Raw genomic sequence first — 16,834 nt, 5'->3', positions numbered from 1 at the left:
GCTGGTGAGATCCCTCAAGAATTTGTGCCAGTGAGATGATCTTTTCATGTTCCCTGACTCATCAATAGCTCAAAATCTTGAGCCCCTCCTAGACATGACATGACTGTCTATCTCCAACACCTTTCAACTCTCTGTTTATTCTGTTATCTATGACATTTGCAACATTTATCAGTGCACCAAGCGCTGCAAAACAAGCTATAAATAAGTGTATGGATATAGATGGCGACTTCTTACGTTTAAAGCAAATTTATTCCAAAGCTATAAAGACTTCATTCAATTTTGATGTGTTTATTTGTTTGTTTGTTTTAAAATCTCGTAAAAAAATGGCTCTCTTGGTACGGGCGAAAGGATCAACTGAAAGAATTAACCAATCGCTTAAAGTTTAAAAGTGTAAATGGTTTACAAGCAGCGATTCTCTCAGAATGGTACAATAGATTGACTTCAACTTGATGCTGGCCGTTCAATGTGAGTTTCTTTAATTCAACAAACTTTTTTGCACAAAGTTCCATTATTTTCATCATGTCCTCATAATCTGCCTCTTAGTCTTCTTATGTATCTTCTGCGGTGCTTCATCCAATTATAACTCCAGTTATGTTTCTGTCAATCTATTTCAGAAAAGCAAAATAAATTAATCAAAAAATATCCTCACTACGCACACAGATAAGTTTTCAACCAGTATTGAGTTAGGAAAAGTACGTTTGTAGCCCACGTGGCAGTTATTGGAGGGATGGTGAAAACTAGAGTTTGTGTATTAGTCCCTAAAGTGGAAAACGGTCTTCGGAGCGAGGTAATGTCTATTTTGTCTAACATTCCCTTCAGCAAGGGTAACGGCTGGTAAGTATTGACCAAGCGTGAATCTGACAATGACAAGTTCTGTTAGTACAGTTGCGTTGCCGTTCTAGCCAAGGTTATGTATACCCAGGTGTGATGTCACAAGGCATTGAATGACCTATGTTGCTAAGAAAATGGTTGGAGGACAATGTCAGTTACTTTAAGTAACACTTTCATTGAAGTACCTAGATGCACTTTCACACATGCAAGCCCAAAAATGAAGGTTGCAGTTTTGTTAAAAGTTACAACACTATAGTGTACACTGTGATTACACGTAATTACAAGTCTGGCTACAGATGGCGAAGATAGAAGTGGGTTGTAACTTGAAAAAAACGGCCAACTTTTTCAAGTCCTCTTGTGTCTTTGAAAAATTGCTAAAAATTGAAAACTTGACATCTTCTTTTTATTGGTGTTTTTGGGGGCAATTCATAAACAGGAATAGGTACTTAGATTCAGTTGCAGCACAATTCTTGATCAAAACACATAAAAATCCCCATGATATAGCCCCTTTAAAATGGATTGACTTTTCATAATTAACTTACTGCTCTCTGTAAGGTAGTGAATTGTCTATAATGCATTTACAATAGTTTCGTTAGATAGGAACTACTGCCGCACTCTTACAACTACTGTTTATTTGATCTGACTACTTTGTCTTAAGTAGCTTCCATGCTTGAACTTACCTGTTCAGCTAATTCTTGATCCCAATTTCATCCATCTGCCCTTAATCTACATAAAATCAGAAATATCAAGAAACTTAATTATTACCATGATAAGAAGATGATGATGATGATGATAAAGATTGGTTATTATTATTTCAGAGTGGCCTATCTGAATAGACAGGTTATTTTTCATCAACAATGATTGAATTCTTGACTTGACAAAGCAGACAAAGTGCACCAAATGGCCTAAGGAAAACAAACCCTGCAGTCTTTTATTTTGCCTCTTGTAGATTATAAAGTTATTTCCTTTTTTTTTTTATTGTAAAACAGTCTACATGATTTCCTTTTCCGAGTATGCCTGTTTCACTCACCGAATAATACAGCATTCTCGGTCTAGATGTAGGTGAAAACTTTTATTTGCTCAGTATACAGAGAAATTCAGGTTGCATAAATCCCAAGCTGTTTAACATGATTTTTGTCTTTGCTGTTCAAGAGTAGGACAGTTTCATGCAGCACATGCACAGTTCACTAAAAGTTGAGACTGACCATAAAAAGAGAACTGGTCAATTTCTTATGGCATGTATAAAAGATAGAAACTTTAGTACACTTGGAAGTGAAGAACTTTAGAAAAGTGAGTGACCTAGCTGAAAAATAATTTTTAAGGAATATTTAAGTTATTAAATCTGAAGATCATAGCATGAAAACATTTTTAAAAAACATAGCTAAAAACCTATTTGGTATACATAATAAACACACAAGAATAATATTATTATTCTGACTTGTATTGTATTAACAGTGATCAGTATCAAATTTCCCCTAGTAATATCAATGCTTATTCCACCCCTGAGGTCATGAGAATTAAGGATATGATAGCCCATTTAATGAAATTTCTTGATATTTTAATAACGTCTCCCAAGTAGCTTTTATAGGAAAAGTATGGGAAAAAGGTAGGAGAATTTGTTCTTTGATATTAAGGGTTAATAATTCCAGTGTTGGTTTGTGTTATTGGCATTCTTCCCAATATTATACAGTTGCACAGCATTCTATCTAAAAAAGGTGACCACCCAAGGTTGTCTTCTGGCCAATCTTCTGATAATAAGTTTACCAAAAATACATGTATTTAGTCCATCACTAGGTCAATTAATATCCACAAACTTACAGGGCCCCTATTGATACCAGCCTTGCTGCTGACTGGGCCACCCTGCAAAGGTAAAGTTTATTAGCCCAACCCAAGGGAGTATCATTATTTGATCTAGGGTTGGGGTTTGAAGTTATTTGATATTGGTCAAGCTCTTTTTTACCAGTCAGACAATTTACATTACCCTAGCTACATATACCCTGTCTCCTGACTAGTTCAGTTTCTTGTTTAAAGAATTCATGATGTTATATCTGGAAAAAAAAGTATCCGGTTTTTTTCACAGAAAATCTTCAGTGAATAAGTCAAACTTTTTGTTGACTTTGATTTTACAGATAGCCTCAAAAATCTCTAGCCTCCCATGCAGTCACGACTGCGTGGGAGGCTACAAAAATCTCTGGACTCATTAAAAATTCTTGACTCATGTTTCATGTAAATCAAACTTACAACTTGTTGTGCATGACATATAAAATATTGTAGGATTGTGAAACATATTTTAAAATCCTATATGTATGACAGTCATAGTTGTAGGCAATGGGCATGTTGAATGACGAGAGTTGTGTACAATTTTTTTCATGACGTGAGCAGCGCACAAAAAAGAAATTGCATGCAACAGTCATAAGCAAAAGCTGTACTGTCTAAATTGGCCTTAAAAAATAAAGCGCCTCTAGCACTCATTCTACTGAAGATTTTGCGGGCTATAATAAATTCAAATTTTTACAGTACAAGTGTATTGAGTGACCTCCATTGCTTTTCATTGTGATCAGGATCATTGACAAAAATTGCCATCACAGCACAGTCAGTGTTCTTACAATTTTACCCAGTCACCTTGAAATGCATGGGTTGTTGTTAGGAAGCGCTGCTTTCTTGCACAAGAAACTTATGCAACACAAATCTCTTTGCTGAAGGCAACAATTATTATTTTATTGTAAACTTTGGGAACATATTTGTTCTTTCAACAGGGCTAATGAAGTTTGGTTGGTCTAAATAGATTGTTCCCAAATTTTATGATTTTTATTACTTAAGAGTACAGAATCTTAAATTTTATTAGTACTACAAAAGTTGTTATTGAGATCACTACACAGTACATCTCCAGAACAATGGCTGCCAAGTAGACTAACAGCCTGTTTACATGGATCACTTCTCATTCTGGGACAAGTTCAGCTTGGTGTCCAGTCATTTCCATGATGTTGTTTATATGGTTTTGCTCTCAGATTAGCTCATCACAGAATTATTTCACCCGTGTTTAACAGTGTAAGGACTGGCATGAACTGTGACAAACGTTTTCAGACTGCAGAAATCATGTCAAGCCTTTGAGGTCTCTATTAAGTCCAAACTTTTGGCCTAGTCACTCTGGTTTTCTGTCATTAGACCGGTTTTGATAGTGCACATATCATTTTTAAAATAAATTAAAAACTGAAAGCCAAAAATGAGCCCACTGCACCAAGGCAAAACAATTTCTTATAAGCTTGAGAGCCTCGATGGAGTAATGTTTTGAATCTATGCTTAATAAGACTTCATCACACACCTCCACTTTTAGAATGCTAAAGCAAACACACTTTGAGGAATACTTGACAGCTTAAACATGGAATTAAGAGTCAGAGTTAAAAGCAAAGAAATCATTCTTTGATAACTGACTTATGATGTATTATTCTAGAAAGTGACACAGGCACACTCGGAAAAAAGAAATCTGAGTGCTCCTATCAGGAGTTGAGCCTAAGACCTTCCGAATACTAGTTCAGATGCTCTACCACTGAGCTACAGGAGACTCATAGGAGCAAAGGCCATTAAACTAGGTTCATGGGGCAAATATCCTTCATACTGCAGGATTTGAATGTTGAACGTGTGGTATATTGGCCTAAGCTCCCACGAGTCTCCTATAGCTCAGTGGTAGAGCATCTGAACTAGTAATCGGAAGGTCTTAGGTTCGACTCCTGATCGGAGCACTTGGATTTCTTTTTTCTGAGCATGCCTGTGTCACTTTCTAGAATAATACATCAATTTCTCATTCATTCACTAGGCTTGAAATATACCATCACATTTATTTCAAATAATCATTCTGCCTTTGAAAAACAATTGAAGGGCTGAGAGCATAACCGACTTATGTCGAATTTTAGCCCGGTTTTCGATTTCGCTCGGATTTGTCCGAATTTTTGCTCTCCCAGGTTTAAAAAACATTTCGCGGTTTTACAATCGTGCACAGAACTCCTTGAGAAAACCAAACACGAACAGCACAAAAACCACTTGCTTACGATTTCTCTCTTGTTAATTCTACCACAGAACTTTACTTCTCTCTCCCACCCCCTCCCCCTATGCAATGACAACTGAAAACAGATGGAAAAACCACTCACTTACTGTTTCTCTCTTCGTAATTCTACCACAGTTACTTCTCCCTCCCCCCCTCCCCCTTATGCAATGTTGATTTGGAAGGTGATGCTTGCCAGGAGACCGTTCGTGACCTAGAAAACAACACTGAGTTGGGGGGGGGGGGGGGAAAGTGGTGGTTTGCTTGTTTACCAGTGAACGCGCTTGGAAGGGTAATGTTGTTAGAGATGTTGTCCACGTCGTACTCGTCGGTTAAGAGGACTCGGACCACGCGTTCTTGTTGTAAGGTGACCGTGCCTATTTGGGAAGCGGAAACATTGTAAAGTAAGTTATGACTTGCGGTCAGCCAAGTCGTATGGTGCATATTTTTGCTTTGTACATTAACGAAGTCAAGAAAGTTACTTTGTAGCCGTAGGTTAAGTGTGGCGCAAATAGCTTTAGCGTGATTTCACCAAAATGCTAGCTCCAATTCTGCGTTTTCCCTTCGAGGCGATAGAACCAACTAGTGGCTGTAACGTTTCACTTAACCGTTAGGGAAAATAACTGCACTTCATACAAAGACCGCTCTCTTGAAAGCCAGTAAAGCCGTAAGTCACGCAGTGCGTGACATAGAACTTAGTTTTCTTTCAATGCATAACAGTTCTCGCCCTCAGTTCTTGCTCATTCAAATCGTGTTGCAGGGAAGGAAATGGCTTGTTTCGAGATAAGTTTTCTCTCAATGAAAAACCGATTTGTTGCCCTTCTATTCTACCCCTTTTGATCACAGCAAAAGTGCATCTTAGTACTTTGGCAACAGTTCTCACCCATGTCACAATAAAGAAATTAATAGAATTTTGAATTATTTTTACGTAATGGGGTGAGAACTGTTCGAAAATAGATTTTCTCTGTGAAACACATTTAGGAAAGCATTTCAACATGGTGATCAAACGATAAACAAAGCATTTATGTGCTGCTAAAGCTAATACATTGCCAGCGAACATATAAAAATGACTTTTTAGTGGTGAGAACTGTGGCCAAGAAATGTGCTGACATTTTGATGACGTATTGTATCTGTTGTGCATTTCTTACATTCCTGTCACGCATGTAGTAGTTTGTAACAGAATCAGATAAAAGCATAACAGAATTCTTTTCGTTTCTCCCGCGAGAAAGACCGCTTTCGTGTCCCATGGTTCAAAGACCACAAGTTTATATTTAATACAAATATTAATACTCAATGCATTGTCCTTTTGGTCATCCATATTGACTATCATGTTATCGATTTTTCTTTAGAAGATGGTAACTATTCCCAATACGAAACACAAATCGGCGGAAAAAAACACTGGACAATGTTTTTCAATCGAATTGAAGTTCACATGCAAAAATTCGGACAAATCCAAGCAAAATCGAAAAACGGGCTGAAATTCGACATAGGTCCGTTATGCTCCCAGCCCTTCAATTGACTGATTCTTTGTGTTCCTAAATTACAGCTTTTCCATAAGTTTTGAAAGAAGTGCATAGTTCTGGTGAGGAAATGCCTTTCAAAATGATTCACACAACAATTCAAATGACTTGCGTGTACCTTTACTCAACAGTGAAAATTGAAGGCCTCAGTGGTATCGAGATGGAAGCAGTTACTGATATCTGAATTCCGAAATTTTCCATTTAGGGGAAGCTTGTTGCTGTTGTTGGGTAAACACTAATTTGAAGCCATAGGACTTGGCCTGAATTTGAAGGGTGTCTCAGAAACAGATACTGGTTACAAACATTTTGCCATAACAATATCAGGCTGCAGTGACCAGATACTCCTAAAATGCACAATTAGCCATCAAACAAGGCAAACAAACACTTCAGTAAAAGGCTTGAAAGCCATAAATATTTAACACAAGTTGAAAATAATCCTTTGGTGACAACAACTAGTTTAGAAACAAAAAACACTAATAGCATAATTTTCAAGGCCACAGTGGTGCTAGGTCCTGTTAATAATAAAATCTGGCTGTGTGTCACCTAACTCAGCACTAAAGAAAAGTTTTAAAATGCCTAAATACCATTGAATTGAATTTACGATAGCGGTGCGGTAGATCACCCCAAACAGATAAAATTAGTATATACCACACAAGTGAATAGTACTTCTCGCATGTACTGATTGGCTAGTTTGGAGGTCATTAGCCAAGTACTACCCGTTTCGCCATGGTTACTCAATAAAAAAGGTGGCTGTTAAAAAAATACATAAATGGCAACAACTGTAGGAACTAAACAAGTGTCTCCAAAAGTTTTAATTGTCTGCAAGGAAGCGAGACAGAACTTTCTACTGCATGAGAAATTGCTTACCGCCTGGTGTGCAAGATTTTTTAAATTTCATACCATTTTGTCAGTATTATCTGAATAAATATTGTCATAAATAAAATAATTTTGTGGTCCACTGGTTAACAGCTTGTGTGGTATATACTAAAGCAATTATTCACCTCAGTGTCGGTGATTTGGTTGATCATCAATGTTGTGACAGGACGCTAAGCCCCAAAATGATCTTTAAGGGGGTCTGAGCTTTTCCAGGGTCTGAGGTCTGAGTTTTTCAGACACCCTGAATTTGAAACTACAGTACATCCAAGCAAATATGAGCATACTCCATAAAACACAATTTCTGCAGAGCCTTTCTTTCTTCCTGTGGAGTTAAGAAAAGCTCTGCCAGCAGGGTACGTGGTTTCCAGCAAGGACAAGATGGAAATAATTTTGGGTCAGATAAAGTTTATCATGCATGGTGAGATGACTTTCATCCTGCCCAGGGGCATGGTCAATCAGCAAGTTTTTATTGTTCTCGAGCTGAAGTCGAACTTATGATCCCTTTAAAACCAGGAAAACGTGCATCAGGTAATAAAGTGTTCCGCAGTTTAAGTTCCACAGAAACATTGCACAGATCTCGAAATTAAAACTAGCACATCTAGCAAAAGGACGACAGCTTTGCGTCAGCCATCCGGGTTTCAACTGGCATCGAATGTAGTTTACAGTACAAAGAAAAGTCCTGCAAAACACTGCACGAAAATAATACAAAGGCTGCTTACCTGCAATTCACGAGTCATCTCGCGATGGTTCAGTTCAGTTCGTGTTTAGTTCAAAATGGCGACTTCTTAATGCTTATCGCCGGCGAAAGTCGACCAAGTTGATCCCCTCCCTTGTCAAAATAATCACAGAGGACACGATCACAACGCAGTTTCATTGGTGGAAAGAAGAACGTTCATTATTGGTTACAAGGTGAGAAGACATATCTGCCACGAAGACCTACACACGTAGGGGTCTTAGTCCTCCCCTAAACACGACTGTCCTCTTAACCGCCAGAGGCTGGGCATGAGGAAAAGGGACATAGCTCCCTTCATGCTTGGCGCGCCCCTTTCGCGGATGCAACGTTTTCCAAAATGGCCACTTGGAAACAGTGTCATCGATTTGGGCCAAAACACTGGTCATCCAGTATTAACAAACGGAATCGTGATCCAGTCTTTCTGTCACTGTCTGGCTTGTCATTGTAATTCGGCCTTCCACGAGACCTTCGGAATGGCAAATAGCAAAGCTTCTTCCCTGTTGCAGCATTTAAGCTTATATGTCAGGAGGAAATATCCTGATGATCCATCAAAACAAGTCGTTGAAGCTGCTGCTTTTGGAAATCCTGATTTACTCAGTGAACTGCTTCAGCAGATGAATCCCCGCGAGAGAGCTTCGGTGTTGGAAACAGTTTACCCTTGGGATAAGCAAGGCTTTTTGCATTTCTTTGAAGGCGTGGACGGCCCCAAGGATACTCCGCTGACGGTTGCCGTTCGAATGGGAAATATTGACTGTGTGAGAGTGCTTCTGAGTTATAAGGCAGACGTGGAAGGTCGAGGTGGTCCTTATTGTATTGTAGTGAACAACGACAACAGTCGTGAACTAATCTTTCATGCTACACCTTTATTTCTTGCTGTTGATCATGGTTATGTTGGTGTTATGAGTTGTTTAGTTGAACATGAAGCCAATGTGGACGCAGTTACGAAAGAAAACTACACCCCTCTGATGATAGCAGTCCAAAGAAAGAACATAAATCCAGTCACCTTCCTCATCGAGCATGGAGCTAACTTGGATCTTCAAGATAAAGATGGTAACACTGCTCTTCACCATGCTACAAGATGTGGCTCTTATACAATGATTCACAAGTTGTTGGATTTTGGAGCAGCCCAGTTGTACAACAAGGACGGTTTAACACCTCTTCTGTTAGCAAGCGATAAATGTGTGGCTTTTATGGTAGAGGAGTTAATCAACAGACCAGAATGCACAAAGGAACAATCAATTGATGCCTTAGAGCTTCTTGGTGCCTCTATTGCTTGTAAAGAGTTTCCTGATGCCTCAGGCTGTATGCGTGCATTTGAGTACATGATGCGTGGTATGACAGAACGGTTTCAAGACCATTTAAATCCTTTGTTTAAACACACCATGGAACCTGTGGAAGCTTATCAGTACAGAAAAGAGAGTGAAAGTGTTGAGGAACTAGCTCAGATAGAAGGTGATGATGAAGCCATCTACATAGAGGGCCTTATCATTAGAGAGAGAATCCTTGGAACAGAAAGCAAACTGCTTCTAAAGCCCATTGAAGAGTTTGCTTCTTACTATGAGGATACCAGGAATTTCCATGCCTGCATAGCACTGCACAGACATGCAATTAAGATAGACCAGAACTGTAACAAATCAATCAGTGACAATCTGGAAAGCTTAATTGAGGTGTTTTGGAACATGACTGAAAACGATTTTCCTCTAGCAGAAAAAGTAGTCCTTGAAGTACTTGAGGAAACCATCCTTGAGTTTGAGAAACTATCAACGTCAAAGTTGAAGTTCACTCAGAAGTATGACAGACTACGTGAAGCTGGAGATTTTGATGAAGTATTTGAATGGACCCAGGAGGAAACAGAGGAGCCAGAAGACTTTCTATCTTACTTTTTGACACTTTTGGATTTATTTTCAAAAGCTGAACTTTGTGAGGAAGAGAAAACTTCAGATCTATCAGTATTGCGGAAACTTGTCCATATGAACCCCCTTGATTGTGAAGGAAATACTTTGTTACATATGGCTTGTGGTTGTGGATGTAAACATTCCTGTGATATACCACTGTTACCCAAAACACTGAAACTTCTCTTAGATACAGGTTTCAATGTCAATGCTACCAACAGTGCTGGAAATACTCCACTTCACGTAGCTGTTTCTTTTGATCCCAGTATTGATCCCAGCAAAGATCCCAGCATTTTGACCGAGACATTGGAGGTTTTGTTAGATGGAGGTGCTCACTATGATTTCCTCAACAACAAGGGTGAAACCGCCATTGACGTGGCTAAAACTGATGGTGTCCGCAGGATTCTTTCAGAAAGAAAAAAATTGGAGTTAAAGTGCATCAGTGCCAGGGCTGTAAAAAAGTTTGGACTTCCTTATCTAGGAGTGGTTCCCAAAACACTTGAAAAATACATCAGCATGCATTAAAATGCAGTTAAGTACACATTTAGGGGCTCTTCATATGAGCCCGGTCGACCAGGCTGGCTTGGTTTCCGAGATCGCGCCTCTCCACACTTTACTTTACAAAAATTTTGATGTGTTATATGACAAGGTGGGCTGCCCGGTTAGTAAGATCTCGGTTTTTGCGACAGAGATGTCGGTAACCAAGCTGGAAATTTCTGCCACATGAACACTCCAGCCCGGATACCGGGACTGTCCGTGACAAATCATTTTCAACTGCGCATGGCATGGGTATTTTAGGGGCATTTTGGACATTTTTGAACTAGTTAAACAGGATTAAATTTCTGATACAGTATGAACAGAAGACAAAATTCGGCATGCCTACCAGGCTAGCCCAGTTGCCGGGCTAATATGAAGAGACCCTTTGTCAAGCATTGTTTTTTTTTTTTTGAATCAATTTTGATCTAGTTAAACTAATCATAGACAGTGTTCAGTCATGGAGGAGAAACACTATTTATAGTTTTTATAGTTAATTTAGTTTACTTTTTATTTGCATTTCGTAACAGTTTTGGAATCTTAGGTATTCACAGGTGAAGAGCCACCTAGTGGATTAACACTGTGAGAAAAGCCATTACAGTAGAATTTCTCGATCACCTTGGGAATTTGAGAAAGTAGTCATGACTAGAGCTGGTCACTTTATAATTAAGAGAATAAGTTCTTGTAAGCGATCACCTTGGGAATTTGAAAAAGTTGCTAGTCATAACTAGAGCTGGTCACTTATTTAAGAGAATAAGTTCTTATAAATAATAACCTTGAGAATTTGAAAAATTAGTCGTAACTAGAGCTGGTCGCTTAAAAGAATAAGTTCTTGTAAGTGATCACTTTCGGAATTTGAAAACAGTGGCCGTAACTAGAGTCTGGTCGCTTAAGGTAATAAGCTCTCATAAGGGACCAATGACTGAAACAATAGAGGCTGGTCGCTTAAGGGAGGTTTTTTTTAGGCACAGCTGGCAAAAGTAAACATCACTCATCCACTAAGACAAAATCCTTTCAAACGTTTATTCAGATTATTGCAATGCCTAATGTATGCATGTATAGTACTGCACAACAGCTATCAAAGAATGTGCTGATGTGTCACTAGAGTAACAATTTATTGAAGGGGTGCGTGAAATAAGGCCCTAAGTGACTTTTGATGTAAGGTCAAGGAGCTGGTCGCCTAAGAGAGCCTTCTTGAGGAGACTGTATTAAAGTATTATTGTTATTATTATTTTGTAATTTTTCTCTTTAAGAGGAAACGTGCTTGAAAATAGTTTTTTTTTTCAATAGGAATTGTAGATAGGCTTTTTAACTATTGAAATACAGTCAAACCTCCACAACGGCCACTTTTTTTTGTCCTGGCAGACAGTCCATACATTAGCACTTGTTTAAACCTCTCTACAACGGCCACCTCTCTACAACGGCAACGGCCACTAAAGTGCGTCCCCAACTGCCAAAATAACCTCTCGACAATGGCCAGTACAGTACTTTTTTGTAAAAACCTATTTTTATAAACTGATGCAGTAATTGACATTTGTCTTTGGGTCATTACATTTCTGTATCCATTTTAATGATATACATATTTTGATTGTGTTCCATTTATATGCTGCAGTAAGCATAAATTGTCCACAATAGTATAGCGAATGTTGCGAACCTTGCTGGTTTCGTCTTGTTAACATTTTGATTCAAAACATTATTTACGTTTTATTGTGTACTTTATCTATATATATTATTTAAGATTGCCATTATAGGCTACAGTAAGCATGAACTTGGCACAATAAACATGTTGTACTTCCCGAAAGAAAAGTGTCATATTACACCCCTACCTCCCCATAATGGCCACCTCTCCACAATGGCCACTTTCTTCTGTCCCTAAGGTGGTCGTTGTGGAGAGGTTCAACTGTAGTTCTTATTTTCTACTTTTCACTTGCAAATAGCAATTTTCTTGGATTAGTATTATTTAAAAAATTTGTTATCATTATTATTATTATTATTATTATTATTATTATTATTATTATTATTATTATTATCAAAAATTATATTAATTTAATTGTCCATTAAACTGGTCACAAGTTCATGTTCCACCATTTATATTTAGTATTATCAATATTTTTTTACGTGTTTATTTATTTAAGACAAAAACAAGCGATTATAATGTTGGCTGATGTTTAGGTGACTCCATGTCATCACTTTCAAAGTTGTGTCAGTCCAATTATGCAAGTAGCTCTATAGAGAAAGGCGTGCAAAAGTTTAGTTGCATGTGATTAAGAATACAATTTGACATGCAGAGGGTGTTAATTATGCGATAAGTAGTTTTGCTTTAGTAGACTCAGATTGAGTGTTCAGTTTGGGTTTTTTTTTTTAATTCTCTGTATGTCAGATTGTACTTTTAATCACATGCAGCTTAACTTTAGCACAGTTTTCTTTATACAACTACCCACATAACCGAGTTACTCAACTTTGAAAATGGTGACATCGAGTCATCTAAACTTCTTTCAACATTATGATCACTTGATTTTATTTTAAACAATTATTGTTTATCAAAAACCTCCATTGTTAGAACTTAGTCATTTGTTTACTTTATATTAATTTGTCAACTTTTTGTTAAATATTTCATTTAAACCAATGGTCCACATGTATGTTTAAAAAAAATGAAGTGTTTCCATGACGAGGCTATCAGCTGTTGCACAAGAAGTCAGGAAGGCTGTGCCTTTAAAAGATATTAGACTCTAAGATGTACTTCCAAAACTGTAGAATACGAAACTTTGAGCCCCCATCCCCCTTCGTTTGAAAGTGCTAAAAGCCCCAAGGAATGGTGTAAGACTAATTTTAAATGGCCTTCGTTTAAGGTTAAAACTGTGAAGAAGCTGAAAACCATATACCAGGTAGCGTGTAGAAAAAAATGGTTCAATCAGTAGGAAATGTGTTATAGACTACAAAATAAAGAAAAAAGCGTTTACAAGTACAAACTCAACATTACAAGCCAGTGGCTCCATTAAAACAACTTTCGAGTGTAGTCTGTACCCCGCCCCGCCCGATACAGGAAAAAATGTCACACTCTCTACAACTTCAGGTCAGCTCACGATGCAGAAACTTTGTCCCTGAAAACTGCTTACCTACCGCTGAAAAAAGATGCATCACCTTAAAACTCAAATTCCACACTCACGGGCACGGTAGGCGGTAACCTATTTCCCAGTGCTTGGGAGCCCCCATTTCCCACGCCCCCCCTCCCCCCTCCTCTCCCCTTCTCCCCGCAATTTACAAAAGAACAGGCTTTGATACGACTCTCAATTGCGCATAGTATCAGGGTTGAAATCTTTGACTCTGTCTTTACTGGCACGCGGAAACCATCAACTTACTGGCCGTGACTCACGCTTCCTGTTTTCTGTGGGACAATATATTAACGTCAATATTTAGGGCTAAGTTTCGCGCCCAGCTGTGTAACTCTGCTTCGTCTGAGCCATAAGGGCTCTCAGCTGCAAGAAACTTGGTGGAAAGACGCTGGGCATTGATTAATGACACCACAAGCCGGCAGCCAATCAAAAACTCAACGTGTTCCTATTAGACACCAAACCCTCTGATAAAGGTCCAAGGCTAGATAGAGAATCACAATGTTTTTAACGCTCAAAACGATTCTGAAACGGGGCAATCAGATTCAATGCCATTAATTTCCTCGGCAAGCAAAAATCATTCCGCTTCTAAAAAGGGACTGAAGCCAATTAAAGACCCACTGCTTTCTTAGCAACACCAAAAACACTAACAAGGGTCCGAAGCCAATCAGAGACTCAATACGTTCTCAAGGAACAAAACATTCTGAAAATGGACCAGAAACCAATCAGACTCAACGCGCCTTCTCAACAAATGAAACTATGATACTCTTACAAGGGCCCGGACTGAGGTATTCAATAACTCACTGCGCATTCTAAACTAACAAAAAAAATCTGAAAAAAACCAGAACCCAAACCAGAGCCACAAAAACACAAAACACAACAACAACAACAACAAGTGGATTTATTAGACTCATAACAAATTACTCTCTTGACACTTAATACACAAAAAAAACTACAGCAAATTACAATAAATTACAACATATAAGGGATGAGATGTGTGTAAAAAGTCAAGTCAGGGGAATAAATGAACCTAGCTTGTGGTTTTCGAGTTATCCCCCTGCCTTTAATTAAGGTGCAAAACAAGTAAGCTAAACTGCGGGACTGATAGAAACAAGCAAATAGCGTGCAAACACAGGGAGACATACTGAACTATATAAACAGTGGAAATAGTATTCAATGTTCAAAGTTTAAGTTACTTCATGCTAATTTCGAGCTGTTCAGAGAAGAGATACAGCTTTATTTGATTTGAAAACTGAGTAGCAAATTAAACGAGTAGATGTATTATCCTACTATTTTCTGAGAAAATGGAAGCCATGCAGGATATAGTTTATTTCCCGTTGTTTGTTCTGAAAAAATCGAAAAGAACTGCGCAATTAATTGCTTGGCACGTTCTTAACCAACAGAGCACTTGCCACTAAAAATTAATACACAGTTGATTAAAAAAAACCGCGGCTAACAATAGAATAACCCAATTAAACGCTACGAAAAACTGTAAATAAAGACGGTGGCCTAAAAAACTAAATCTGAACCGGTTACCATTAACCACGCAAAAAAATACGACTTACAACAGCAAACGGAAAGATAGACATCCCAGCGAAATGAACAGGCCAGGGTAATGAAACACGAAACTGAAGGAACACACTGCATCTACCTATTGAATCCACCGTGTGAGTAAATGAACACGAACAGCGTACCTGAGGAAAAACGGTTATCAGTCAAGGACGAAGGAAACCCTGCGAGGTATTAAGCGATAACGAGGTAGGGAACACTAAAAGAAAAAATTGCAACTACCTTGGGGGAGGGTGGAGGGGGAACGAAACAGCGAATGACGATTAAACGGGCAAGGTGAAGTAGTGTACGACGAAATAAGACTCTGATCTGAGCTTGTTCAATTAACGTATCCCTAGAGCGTACTAGTATTAGAAATATAAAGTGCTTAATGCTGCCAAAAGAAATGCCACAAACTCGTCAATGTTTAGCTATACTCTTAACATTTTAGGAAAGGTTTCAAGTAATAAGATATTTCGTCCAGGGCGTCACCTTAAAGATCTCTTTTAAGCCCCCTACCAGCTCTGTTTAGCCCCCATACCCCTCTATAAGAGCCCATGTCTCCCTATAGTTACGTCCTTGTCATCCCACTATTATACCCACTTTAATAAGCTCCCATCCCCTCATTGAGTCCACACTCCCCGTCAATAAAGTCCCTGTCTCCATTACTCTCTTCTGAGCCGATTACTAGCGTCAAACACAGTTGTTTTGAAGGGAGTTGTACACAGTGCGTGGCTAGTCCACTCTATATTACGCCTTTGTCCCTCCTCTATTATATTAAAGCCCTATCCCCGCAGTCGAGGGAACAAAAGTTTCGCTTGCGGTAGCCGAACGCCGTCTTCAATGGACGAAGATATATTGTGCTTTAGTATCAATGCCATCGTGGATAAGCTTGGATAAAATAGTTTCCAACGCCAATCTTACTGCACTGGCTTGCCTGTGAGCTGAAGGGGCTTGGAGCAATGCACGACGAGGCATGAAGTCGTTTTTATTTTAAATTACGCTGTCTTCATGTCATGTATTAGCCAATCATTTTTTTTTTTCATGTATTTTTTCAAACTTTAATTTAAGGAGCCGTTACTATATTTCCTTCAGTATAGCTCTGGCCCTGAGGTCGAGGAAGACTAATTCTATTAGTCGAAATATTGGCCACTAATAAATCTGCCCTTTGCCGTAGTGCCAGCCTTGCATTTAGTTTTGTATTTTCACGTTCAAGTGACGCCTGGCAAAATTACCAGCAAGTTTAATTCCTGTCAGTTGTGTACTGTGTGGACCTCTGCATTCAAAAGTATTTCGACTGTGTATGTCCCCAGTCCTCCTAGCCGCCAGAGGCTGGGCACGAGGAAGAGGTAAATGGCTCCCTCCTCCTCCCTTCGCTCCCTGCATGCCGCGCGCCTTGCGCGGATTCAACATTTTCCAAAATGGCCACTTGGGAGCCATGGATCTGGGACAAAGCACTGGACATCCAGCGTTAAAAAACTGAATCGTGATCCTTTCTTTCTCCAAAGTGGTTAATAATGAAAGCAAGTCACTGTTCGGCTTGTCATTTTTATGCCTTCCACAATATCTTCGGAATCCTAGATGACGAAGTTCCTTCCTGGATGCGTGCCGTCTCGGATTTTCCTGATGATGATCCAATTAAACAAGTCTTTGAAGCTGTTGCTTCTGGAAATCTTGATTTACTCAGCGAATTGCTTCAGCAGATGAGTCCCAACGCGAGAGCTTCGGTGTTGGAACCAGTTTCCTTTTAT

The 16,834-nt window shown here is 38.8% G+C and overlaps 1 protein-coding gene and 1 long non-coding RNA gene across 2 annotated transcripts; one reads left to right on the top strand and one right to left on the bottom strand.

The window, feature by feature from the left end:
• Positions 1-268: 268 nt before the first annotated feature.
• On the bottom strand, positions 269-8,205 carry LOC146453866 (uncharacterized). Its single transcript, XR_014859399.1, has 3 exons — positions 7,986-8,205; positions 1,512-1,557; positions 269-605 (listed from the first exon to the last, which is right to left on the bottom strand). It is a non-coding gene; the product is annotated as an uncharacterized LOC146453866 (long non-coding RNA).
• A 124-nt stretch (positions 8,206-8,329) lies between these two features.
• Positions 8,330-12,231, top strand: LOC146453865 (protein fem-1 homolog B-like). The gene has a single exon (XM_085096134.1). It carries the CDS (start codon positions 8,473-8,475, stop codon positions 10,414-10,416), a length of 1,944 nt encoding a protein of 647 aa, XP_084952260.1. The 5' UTR covers positions 8,330-8,472; the 3' UTR covers positions 10,417-12,231.
• Positions 12,232-16,834: the final 4,603 nt, after the last annotated feature.

This window comes from Pavona decussata, unplaced genomic scaffold, assembly GCF_977016875.1.
Source record: "Pavona decussata unplaced genomic scaffold, jaPavDecu1.1 SCAFFOLD_322, whole genome shotgun sequence".
NCBI classification, from domain to species: domain Eukaryota; kingdom Metazoa; phylum Cnidaria; class Anthozoa; order Scleractinia; family Agariciidae; genus Pavona; species Pavona decussata.
Note: the sequence above shows the minus strand (reverse complement) of the source record. Positions and strands in the feature narration are given on the sequence as shown.

What these genes read in the sequence shown, in the direction of transcription:
- LOC146453865 (XM_085096134.1), top strand. Translation starts at nt 8,473, where the DNA reads ATGGCAAATAGCAAAGCTTCTTCCCTGTTGCAGCATTTAAGCTTATAT.